The 12,161-nt window shown below is 41.7% G+C and overlaps 1 protein-coding gene across 1 annotated transcript; it reads right to left on the bottom strand.

The window, feature by feature from the left end:
* Positions 1–2,453: 2,453 nt before the first annotated feature.
* On the bottom strand, positions 2,454–10,309 carry CCDC190 (coiled-coil domain containing 190). The gene is made up of 4 exons (XM_061185792.1): positions 10,125–10,309; positions 8,453–8,651; positions 3,516–3,639; positions 2,454–3,235 (listed from the first exon to the last, which is right to left on the bottom strand). Exons 2-4 carry the CDS (start codon positions 8,646–8,648, stop codon positions 2,656–2,658), a joined length of 900 nt encoding a protein of 299 aa, XP_061041775.1. The 5' UTR covers positions 8,649–8,651; positions 10,125–10,309; the 3' UTR covers positions 2,454–2,655.
* Between the last annotated feature and the right edge of the window lie 1,852 nt (positions 10,310–12,161).

Raw genomic sequence — 12,161 nt, 5'->3', positions numbered from 1 at the left:
CTCAGAAGGGCTGGTCCCTCCAGTGTTACTGGTAGCAACTTACCCAATCTTACCCCACACTGAGGACTGTGGGAAACTTCAGGGTCCCCCTCAGTTGTCTTCAGAATTTTGGGACTCTGGGTGAGAGGCTGTCATCACCTCTGAGAGTTCCCAGATGCCTCTGCATCCAGGTGAAAAGTGAATTCCCTCCCAATTGGATAGGTTCAGGTAATGAGGTGAAAACCTGCTTTTCTTCATGGAGGAGTAAATGGAGAAGACATTGTCTCTCCTCAATACATCTCTGAATAAATGAATGAATGTAAAAAAAAAAAGTCACGTTCTCCCAAAATCAAAGTATGAAGTTTTCCTTTTTACCGTTTCTTTCTAATTTTTATTGTTAAAGATTTTTATTTATAGGGTTGACAAGTATTTCATAGCTGAAAAGGAGGGCATAAGCCATTGGACATTGTGTTGTCCCCCCTTCTCATTGAGAGAGAAGGATAGTACAGGAAAGCAGTATTCTGGCCTTTGTTCCTCATTCACATTCTGGTATAGAGAGAGTCATTTTACTTATTGTGAGCCTCATTTTTTTTTTTTTTCCTATAAAATGGGAGAAATTATCTCACTGATTTTCCTACCTTAGAGGGTTTTGCAAAGTTTAATGCAATGGTCTATAGGTCAGGGTCTTTTTTTTTTTCTCTCTGTCTCACTCTTTTTTTTTTTTTTTACGTCTTTATTGGAGCATAATTGCTTTACAATGTTGTGTTAGTTTCTGCTGTATAACAAAGTGAATCAGCTATATGTGTACATATATCCCCATATCCCCTCCCTCTTGTGTCTCCCTCCCACCCTCCTTATCCCACCCCTCTAGGTGGTCACACAGCACCAAGCCGATATCCCTGTGCTATGCAGCTGCTTCCCACTAGCTATCTATTTTACATTTGGTAGTGTATATATGTCAGTGCTACTCTCTCTAGGTCAGGGTCTTTTACCCCTCTCACCTGGGTTGTGACAACCAAACATGTCTCTGGACATTATCAAATGTCTTTTGAGGAGCACATCTATCCCCAGGTGAGACCTCTGGTATGAATGAATGACTTTAAGCTGATTGGGTGAGAGCTATCCTGGAGCTCAGTGTGGCTTGTGAAGATTAAGAATTTAAACTGTTCTGTAGAATTTAATGGGTTAGGACATGCAAGGCTCCTTGCAGCAGCTTTCCCTCTGGTTGTGTTGAGTTGTATCAATAAAAGTATTGTATCCATCATATTGAAGAAGGAAATGTATTAGACTAAATGATAAGAATAAAATCTATGGCGTTAGAAGATTTGTAAATGCACAATTTTGTTGCAATTCATGAAATGTCATTTGAAATAGAATGTATAAAATTTTGGAGTTAGAGGTACAGGCAGATCTGGGTCCATCAGATATATGAAGATACAAGCAGGATAACAAGAAGGAACGTGCAGAATGCTTATTTCTCAAGTTCATGAGACTGAGGTGTACTTGGAACAGGGGCGATTAGTCAAGTGGAGGAGAGGGCTAGGATGAGGCCAGGTCCTTGCTGCCTTGGCAATGACCCTGTCCTGAAGTTATGTCCAGCACAGAGAAAAGACCCATTTAGAAGTGGGGTGAATCATTTTGAGAACTCATCCTTGAGGAGTGATTGTAATGGAGATAGACAAGGAGAAAGAACACACAATAAAGGACTTGGAAGTTTGCAAAGGAGTTTCTCCACCCTGGGTGTTCCTATTCCTGCCAGCACAGTTATGGCTGGTGTAAATAAATTAGGTATTCATCCATCAATTTTGTTGCCCCTGGCTTGCTTTCCCCCACTGCTTTGCTTCTTGGAAGAAAATGTTAGAGGGGACACATTTCTTATAAACTGTTCATTATTCTTTTTTTAGGATCCAAAAAGTTTGATAAGAGCAGTGTGAAAGTGGGAATGAGGGAGGGTGGGAGGGAGATGCAAGAGGGAGGAGATATGGGGATATATGTATATGTATAGCTGTTTTACTTTGTTATAAAGCAGAAACGAACACACCATTGTAAAGCAATTATACTCCAATAAAGATGTTAAAAAAAAAGAAAGTGGTAATGAGAAAACCAAAATGAAGCTATCTGGAAATAAAAGAAGAAAGGAAAGGGCTTCAAAAAAGAGCACAAAGCTGCGGTGGGAGAGGAGTTTTTATTTATAGACCATATTATGTACATATTTTCAATTGAGTTTCTATTCTTACCTTTATATGTGAAACTAAAACAAACAGAAGAACCATGCCATTTTGCCAGCAGGTGGCACCATAAGAATCTCCTATAAGAAAAGGGTGGCAAAGGTAAGCAGGATCCTTAATATTTTACCTTTCAGGAAAACTCTAGACATAATGTAGATTCATAATTTTGGTGATATTAGCAACATGTGTACATTGCTTAAAATGGTTTCGGAAGATTCATCTCTCCCTTCATTTTTCATGCTAACATTGCTCATTCAGTGAAAGATTATATTCCCATAAAAAGACAAAAAACTAGGTTTTAAGAAAAAAGTATATATATATACACATATATATGTATTGCATATATATATTTGTATTGCTTACTACAGTTGCTTGAGAAACACTTCTATTTAGTGATTATGGCATATGTTATTGTGAGGATATGTTAGATGGTTAGAGAGGAAGTAACTTAGATGGTCACCCTGTATTCACACCCCTTTTCTGCTCTGGACTGTGAGGATTCCTTGTGCCCAAAGATCTCCCCAATGCTAAGCAATCTCTCAGACTCAGGGGGGACCCGGTGCCGGAGGTAGTGAGCGTTTCTGGCCTTTGCAAACAACTCTAAGTAGGTTGATGTTTTGGGCTCGCCTTTGAAGTTCCCTCCACATTCCATGGGATTCGGGGGAATTTGTTTCCCAGTGGCGTGGTCTGGTCTTATGTTGGCATCATTTGATCTGGTCTCATCGCCGTGTGCCATTCTGCTACCACCAACTGGGCTGGAACTGGGGCCTTGGTCTAGGGTGTGAGTGGAGACCTCTTGATCTTGACATAGAAGAGAGATGCCCTTGTTGGAGTCTTTGCCCTTCAGTGGGTTTATAGAATATTTCTCTTGGGCTTGCGGCTTCTCTTCTATGAAGTGAGAAGTTCTGTTATTTTGAGATAGCGACTGCTTTTTGCTTTTCATGGGGTCCTTGGGATGAATGTGATGGAAAGGAAGCATCTGGGACTTGGTTTTGTATATTTCTTGGATCGTATTGCTTGTCAGTGCTCTGGGAAAGGAGGTGAAAAGAAGAAAGATCTCTGAAAACCGATGAAGAGGCTCATATTTAGCATTTTCAAGTTATTAGACCATGGCCCCTTTCAGTGTGGTATTAGGTGAGGTAATAAAGTGGGTGAGAAGAGGGTGAAGGGCGAGAATGGGTGGTAACAATGTGGAGAAATGGCTCTTTCCTTAAGAAGGAAAAGGCAGCACTTTCTCAGGGAGAGGACGATTTAAAGAGGTCAGTTGGGAAGAAGCCATATCCATGAGTTTAGTAAGCATTTTCTTACCTAAACTTATTAGCCTGTAGAACCCTGTGCTTCTGTCCTCCCTGTGTTGAGAACATAAGAACATCTTCTGGTCTCTTCTGACTTCCATTCTCAAAGTAAGAGGAGAACTTTTTCTTGATGATATCTGTTTTGAGTTAATTAATAGGTGTTATGGGTTGAATTGTATCCTCCCCAAATGTCATATGTAGACGTCCTAATCCCCAGTACTTCAGAATGTGACCTTATTTGGAGACAGGGCCTTTATAGAGATAATCAAGTTAAGATGAGGTCATTAGGGTGAGCCCTAGTCCAATATGACTGGTGTCCTTATAACAAAGAGAAATTTGGACACAGAGACTCAGATAGAAGGAAGGTGTTGGGAAGAGACACAGGAAGAATATGGCCATCTACAAGCCAAAAAGGGTATCCTGGAACAGATCCTTCTTTCCCAGCCTTCAGAAGGAACCGACTTTGATTTTGGACTTCAAGCCTCCAGAACTGTGAGACTACACTTCTGTTGTGAGAATACACTTCTGTTGCTTAAGCCACCCAGTTTGTAGTGCTTTGTTAGGGTAGCCCTAAAAAACTAATACAGTAAGAGAAGAAGGAAAAGAATGATTGAAACTAGTTCTCTGGGCAGAGAAAGAGTATATGAATACCATTGGATCACATTACACAGTAGGCTGATCTGGCATGATGAATGGAAACAGAAAAACCTAAAACAGTTCCCCAAGGTTTACCTCAAATATGTGAAAGAGGATTTAGAAACACCAAGGTCAGAGGTTTAAACTGACTTGGCCCATGGAGGTTTTGTCTGAATGTTTTATTTGGCAAACATGGTGTTTTCAAAACAAAATGACTGGGTGTGAGTGATACACAGAGCTGGTGCCCTATTGTTTCATTCACCTCAATTATGTGACCTCCTACCCACCTGAGCCAAGAGCTGCAACTGCTGGCCATGAGTAAGTGGGTTTTTCACTCTTTGAGTTAATGTTTCAGCATCTTGTAGTCATAGCTGCTGTAGAGGACCCGGTTTGTTTTTAAGACATCTCATGAGTTGGTCACTTAGAGTTGAAAGTCTTGCACTAGTTTGCTCTAATGGGAGTGAGTTCCCTAAATCTACACAGGTTAGTAGGCACCAGGCAGAGGACTTATGACCAGATAAAGGGCCTAGAATTTACATTAAACTCCTAATATTCTTTCATCAAATAACTTCTTGGTGAGGTAGTCAAGGCAAGAGATAGTCCTTTTGGGGACACTCTTCTTCTGTTGTCTTCTTGAGTGTGTGTGTGTGTGTGTGTGTGTGTGTGTGTGTCCATCTAGTTATCCAATTTAACAAGGATGTTTGAGTGCCTACTTTGTGCCTGGCACAAAGTATACTCTTGACTCTGGTTTTCTTTACCTTGGACATATAATTAATCATAAAGCTCTGACAATTCCCCATTTAAATATCTCGAAATGCTGGTCCACTTAAGATGCAATTTCGTGGGAAGCAGCCGCATAGCACAGGGAGATCAGCTCCGTGCTTTGTGTCCACCTAGAGGGGTGGGATAGGGAGGGTGGGAGGGAGATGCAAGAGGGAGGAGATACGGGGATATATGTATATGTACAGCTGATTCACTTTGTTATAAACAGAAACTAACACACCATTGTAAAGCAATTATACTCCAATAAAGATGTTAAAAAAAAAGATGTAATTTCACTTTCTAAATATCTTAAGATACTCATTTTTTTTTCACCTGGCCAATGCCCTAGTTTAGGCCTTTAAACCCTGGTCTGCACTCTGGAATTCTCCTATCTGGTCTACCTTAAACATTACAGCTTAGTAATCCTTCTCACACGTGGACATGTAATCTCCCTACTCCCACACCCTGTAGGGTGAGATTTAAACTCTTTTGCAAGACCTATGAAGCTATTCATGATTGGAGACACAGCCTACACTGCTTTGTCTGTAAACATTTCACCTTCTCATCACCCCTTACACCCCTGCAGGTTGAGCAACCTGTAGCAAATCATTCTCATGCATGCGTCTTTGTACGTACTGTTCCTACTGCCAGGAGTGGCCTTGCCACGTGTCCTCGTGACAAACTGTGCACCCCCCTACCCCACCCATCTTCATTCTCTTCCTCTTCTTCCTCTTCTAAGATTCTGCTCATACACTGGCTCTTTTGGGACATCTCATGTGAGCCCCTTTGATAGACATAGGAAACTTTCCATGCTCTTGTTCTACTTTGTAAACAACTCTAATTTAGCAATTAGTATTTTCTGCGATAATTTCTTGCAAGCATGGCTACCTTCCAATTTAAATGTGAGCATCTCAAGGGCACAGACCATGTTTTTTCATATTTGCATTCCTGTGTCTATCTGAGATGCTGTAAAAGGGTTTTGTAAAGTCTGGTCCACAAAACACCTGTCCCAGAATAATCTGCCTTAGTGTCAGCTCAGTTAAAAATGTGGATTTTAAGCCTAATTCCTAACCTACTGATCCAAATCTCTACAGATGAAGACTGGGAATATGCATTTTAAACAATCCACCTGGTGACACAGTGGTTAAGAATCCGCCTGCCAATGCAGGGGACACGGGTTCGAGCCCTGGTCCGGGAAGATCCCACATGCCGCGGAGCAACTAAGCCCGTGCGCCACAACTACCGAGCCTGTGCTCTAGAACCTGCGAGCCACAACTACTGAAGCCTGTGCACCTAGAGCCTGTGTTCCGCAACAAAGAGTAGCCCCTGCTCGCCACAACTAGAGAAAGCCCACTCGCAGCAACGAAGACCCAACGCAGCCAAAAATAAAATAAATAAATTTATAAAAAAAAAAAAAAATCCACCAACTGACATGTACCCTGTAGTTGAATCTCAATAACAATTTCATTAAGTGAATCATGGGAATATATTGCCTAGTACAGTGCCTGATAAATACTGACACAATTCATATTGTTTCCTTCCTTCTTCCCTAGTTTTACTGTCAAGAAGTCTGAGGCTCAGAGAGGATGTGACTTTCTAAAGGACATAGAGACAAGCCCCTGAATCAAAGTTTGCTGCCTCCTTGTCCAGACTCTTTTTATACCACCTGTCCCTGACACAAACTCTCTAGTCATCAAGGACAGCCACCTCCCTCGGACCTGGTCTTTTGAACACCTCATCGAGAGTAGGTATCTGGTCTTCAGCATCCTTTTTGAGAACTGGAGTGGGATTCAACCAAATGGCTTCTAAGATTCTTTTCCATTCTGTGAGCTCTCATTCTAGTTTGGTTTAACCATTTATTACAGACAAGGAAGTTGAAAGCAGAGAAGTTCAATTATTTGCTCAGTTTCTCCTCTTTAAAACCCAAAGCTGGAGGCTAGAAATAATTCTTAGGCCAGACGCCTGGACATTACTTTAGGGTCTTGTGTCCACCTATTAGCTGTGGAGACCTAAATGATTTTACATTCAATTGTGATACTTGGCTTTCCTCTTGAACATGCTACATCATTTTCAGGGCTCCTGCACCTGCCTTAAGTAAGAAGGGACTGTAGTTTTGAAGAGCTGAGATAGATCCATTCTATGCTGAATATTAACATATGGTTATTTTATTATGGAAAAAATAGAACTAGTTTCTACAAACTGTATAACTATGACAACTTTCAACAAAACAGTAGAAGAGTTTTAATCCTGTAGCAATCTTTTACTGATTGATTGATAAGAGCAAACACTTGCATAGCACTTATTTTGCGTTTAGGTACTGTTTCAAGTACTCACTGCATCCTCAAATGACTTTATGAGGTAGGAAACGTCATTTACATTTTACTTTGGAGAAAACTGAGGCAGAGACAGGTCCAGTAAGCTGCCCAAGGCCTCACAGCTGGTAAGTGATAGAGTCAGGATTTCAATCCTGGCAATCTGGGTCCAGAGTCTGTATTCTTAGCCACCGTGGTTTAATGGACGAAGATGGAATCACTGAGCAGGCAGTTTTATTTCCTTCTTTTTTTACTGGGTGGTGTAGACAGCTTTGGAAGGTCTAAGATTCTGGATATCATTGTGTAGCCCTTCCTTCTGTGATAATCAGTAGCTACTAACTAGAAACGAGTGTATGAAGTTAGTAGCATTATTCTTGTTATAACTACTTAACTATATAGTCTATGTTCATTGGATAGTCTTCTAAGTGATGTGTACATTTGGAAAGGATTATTCTTTGGCAACAGAAGGTTTTATGGGAGGGAATTATTACAAAGAATATGAGCTCACAGCTTCTGAGTAAAGAGGTCTCTTTGGGTAAATGACAGAAATATTTGCCCTTTGGCTTAAGAAGACAAAGAAATCACAGTACAAATACACAACAATTGCTTGTGCAAAATTTTCTAATCTAAGCAAAATCTGTAAGCTCTCGTGTGAATACACTTTGGAGTACAAGGAGGGTAGTTGAGAAATTCATTTTCTGCAGAAGAAGGGAAGGGCCTGGCTCTCATATTGGTGAGTGTTGAAAAGAGCCAAGTGCTCCTTGCTCAGCCCTATCAGAGATCAGCCATCGTTACACAATTCTCTCTGGTCGCCAATCCCAGGGAAATTTTTTTTTTTTTTTACTTCCTTTTCATAAGATGACTTGCACATTAATAGTTACTCAATGAATGCTTGTTGACCAGGCATAGAAAAGAAGTGAAACCAAATCAACCCAGATATAAGAAAGTAGAACATTAAGGCTTTAAGCCAAAGAGAGCTCATTTGAAAGACTGGGAGCCTGAGAAGTGTTAGCTCAAGAAGGCTTGCACGTGGGCTGCTCCAGGAAGCTGTGTAATTGAGGGAGAGAGGGACATGGATGGGTGGGCAGCCTAAAATCCAAGTTGAGATCAGAAGTTCTCACTTTCTTGGTGTCCAGATCTCTGAAAGGGCCCTCGTCATGAAGTAGGAGATGTTACTCTTGCCTTAGCCAGCTGATGGCTTGCTGCCCTGCTCTGCCTCTCCCCATCCTGGAAGGCTTACCTTGCTGCAACCTCTGCAGTTCTTTTTGGAGCTCTCTCTGTTCCCTGGTCAGCAACTTCACATGGTATAGGCAGATATCCTCTAGTCTCTGCAGTCTTTGGCTGAGTCTGGCTTCAGCCTGCTTGGCGTTCTTCCTCTCCAAATCAAAGTGCTTCTGTAGTGGTCCCCTGACCATGTGCCTCTCCATCCTCTTCATGGTCTAGAGACAATAGAACAAGATTCTCCCAGGCACCATGACAGACCTGATAAAGCAAAATGGGGAACCTGACCCCTGGCTTTTAACTGGAAGATCAGTGTTTGAATCCTGTGTTTTTCTGAATCCACAGCTGCCTAGTCAGATGAAGTCACACTATTAGAAAACTTTGCCCTGCTGACTAAAAAATTATTTACAACCTAAAAGTTGAGAATTATGTTCTATTTGGCAGGAATTTTTAGGACTTCAAGCCTGGGAGGCATCATCTCAAATAACCCTGAGAAAACTGCTCTGAGGAGGTGAGGGGGGAGCTAGGATATATAGAAGTTTGCAACAAAAGTCAGGTAGTAGGAACAAAAGATTACTGCTAATAAAAGAAACCTAGATATCTCAAGTTAAGGAACTTAGCGTTTTTCTATGTATGGGAAGATGCAAGAGTCTGGGCTCACTGAAATCATTCTTTTGATATACACCCCAGCTTATCTGGGACCAGTATCCTCAGGGCTCACCAGCTCACCATCGGCTGTGTCTGCAATCGCTGATGACTGTGGCATCTTTTGTTTACTGATATGGCAGGCAATATTCCATTTATCAGCCCTATAGTAACATGATTTTCCAGAGTGACACAGAAGTATTGAGGACAAAGTCATTCCTCTGAGCCTCAGTCTCCTTGCCAATAAAATAGACGATAGGCTCCCTACAAAATCCTCAATCAGGTTGCTATAAAGATCAAGTGAAAACTACATGAATAACTTTTGGGGCAAAAATAATAAAAACACTTTACACATATAAGGCATTATTCGCCCTGTGAGGTAATTCTCTTCTACTGTTCTTTAAAGTTTCCCCAAAAACCTGCTCAGGGACCTGGAGAGGATTTGGGGGCTTAGGACAAAGCCATTCTGGAGTCCCTTCAGTTCATTAATTCATGAACGTGAGGCTCCATGCAGCCTGCAGTCCTACCATGTGGCACGTGCTACGCTGAGGGCTGAAGGTAGTGGTGAATGAGACACAGCTCCTGCTCTCAAGGAACTTTCAGATTTACGATGTTGGAGTTTAATGGTGCATGCCAAATCTGAACAATCAATATTTCAAAGAGTGGGAAGAGTGGGATCTGCTGGTCACAAAATAGTACAGAACAAGTAGTCTGGGCAGCTCTGGTGAAACCACTTGGATTGGAAAGTGGTTCCTCTTCCCACCCTCGCCCACCTTCCTCCTCTGAACTCTGTTGCACTAACAGGCAGGGACACATCTTTCCTCCTCTTTGTGTCCCTCACAATATGCAGAGCTAAGAGCGCAATATGTGCCCGGGATATAAATGAATTGCTATTAATAAAGCTTTGGTGATAATAACACAGGAAAAAGCTTAGCATTAAAAGGGAGGATAAGGTCAGGACACAGGAAAGAAATTTTAAGACAGCTTGCTTTTAGTCTAAAGCGTAGACTAAGCTTTTATTAAAGAACATGGTGAGTAGCACTTACCTACAAATCCTGAGAATGCTGCCTGCTTCTTTTGCTATGGCAGGTTGAGCCTGGATTAATGTGCTTGTTTTTCTTCAGTAAATTTTAGGAGCTTGGTATTGGGGAGGTGGGAGATAGAGGGACTTTTGGAGAGGGCTGAGGGGGAGAATGTTGAATACACTTGAAAGCTCTCTTTCATGCCACCTCCCCCATCAGGAATGCTAACTCCCTGGGTGTGGGCACCAATCCCAGAGCTTTAAATAGCTCTGTGAGTTAAGGGAGGCTGCCAACCTCCAGCCCTCCCCTCAAGGGGCCCACAGTGCCCCTTCTCAGCTGTGTCCATGGGAGCCAAGAATGAAAGCAAGAAGTGTCTTACTGTGTTCTCAGTCTCTCTCTATCCCTCTCTTTCCCCACCCACTACTCTCTTTTCCCTCTTTTGCCATACTACTCCCCACTCCCCTCACAACGCCCAGTCCTAGTTCTTGGAAACCAGATCAGGTTCCAAAAGAAGGTACTCTGTTTTTTTTTCTTTGTCAGATTGTACACATTTTGTGCAGGAGAGTAATTTGTTTATTTTGTATTATTGCACACTGTACTGACTTTCCCCAGGCTTCTATCCATGTCTTGTGTACTTCAGTGCTTAGTTAAGATTTTCAAAGTTGTCACAACGGAAACAGGCAAAGTGAAATTTAAATCGACTTTTGTGATCATATATTGGACTCTGTGGTAGAAGGCCAGTTGAAATATTGGTTATGGAACAACACATTAAGTGGGATTTTTATTGTTGCCTGAGGGCTTCCTCTGAAAACAAGAGGCATTAATGTGCCACAGTCTAAAAAGAACTGCCAATACTGGGGCCTATTAATTCCCCCAGAGGTTACTGACAGGCAGCTAAACAGACCCTATTACCCATAATCATCACCTAGCAAATAAGCTGTTATAAGGAGATTACTGGGGAGAGGGAGAGGGAAATCCATTATTCTCTCAGTGGGAGGTAATATCTTTCACATCCTTTCTCATGAGGTAATTCTCTCACCTCCAGAATTTAAATGACTGGAATGGGGTTCCAGGAAAATCATCATAGAGAATGGGGTGCCTACACAAGGAAAGACTTACACCTCACTCCCCAGCTGGAGACTTGATGAACTACAGAACCACAGATCAGCCCCCACTCCAACCCTTTGTTGACACCAGAGCTGATCATAGTGAGGGATTTCTTAGAAAATCTTGGTTACTCCATGTTATCTTGAGAGAGAGCTGAGGAGGGCAGGCTTGCAGAAATAATTCAAGGTTGAAGGGCAAGAACGAGCCTTAGTGTGTGAGCCTGGGAAAGGAATGGTGGCCAAACCCATCCTAGTTCCCGTTAACCCTTTGAGTGTGCCAAAGAGGAACTTAGCAGTTTCCTGGCTCCATGTGAAGGAGCACAGGCGTTATATAAGGGGGCAGAAACCATGGCATTGCCCTTGGAAGACTCTAGGTCAAATAAGGTAATACTTCACTCAGAGCAGGCATAGAACCACAGGCAGGGCCAGAGGAAGTAGTGATAGAAGGGATCTGGTTGAAGGTGAACTTTCTCATGAGAACAACACATCTTAAGAGCAGAGCACAACAGGAGCACATGGAACATGACTGATCAGGGAAAGACCAGTAATGCCACAGCACCACAAAAGTATTAGTTATATAAGAACTATATAGTTCCCCTTCTCCAAGTACCTGGGAGTCCACTGAGGAAAGGTTTTAAACTTTATTTAAGATTGGAACGTCAAAGTGGTCTGGACTTTTTTACAACAAAAGTGGCCAGAAATGTGTAGAATCTGTCCATGAAATCATTAAGGGACAAGAAAAAAAATTAAAAAGATAGTGATTTGATGAAATATAAAGCTCTAATTCCTATATCATGTCCCTGCTATCATCACTAGGGAAAAAGAAGTTTGAACTGCTCATTAAAATGATTATGATTAAAATGAATTTTACAGAATGGATGTAATTTATTCACATTCATATACTTTTCTCTCTCTCTGTTTTATATGGAAGTACTGTCCTTTTGTAGTCAAACAC

This window comes from Eubalaena glacialis, chromosome 3 (assembly GCF_028564815.1).
Source record: "Eubalaena glacialis isolate mEubGla1 chromosome 3, mEubGla1.1.hap2.+ XY, whole genome shotgun sequence".
Lineage (NCBI taxonomy): Eukaryota > Metazoa > Chordata > Mammalia > Artiodactyla > Balaenidae > Eubalaena > Eubalaena glacialis.
This window is presented reverse-complemented; position numbering and strand designations above follow the sequence as displayed.

Excerpts from the sequence above, each read along its gene's own strand:
- CCDC190 (XM_061185792.1), bottom strand. The coding sequence starts at position 8,648 with ATGAAGAGGATGGAGAGGCACATGGTCAGGGGACCACTACAGAAGCAC. Across the intron at positions 3,640-8,452 it reads ACTGCAGAGGTTGCAGCAAG|ATATCATCAAGAAAAAGTTC; the intron begins GTAAGCCTTCCA and ends AACTCAAAACAG. Across the intron at positions 3,236-3,515 it reads CTACAGGCTAATAAGTTTAG|AGCACTGACAAGCAATACGA; the intron begins GTAAGAAAATGC and ends CTCCTTTCCCAG.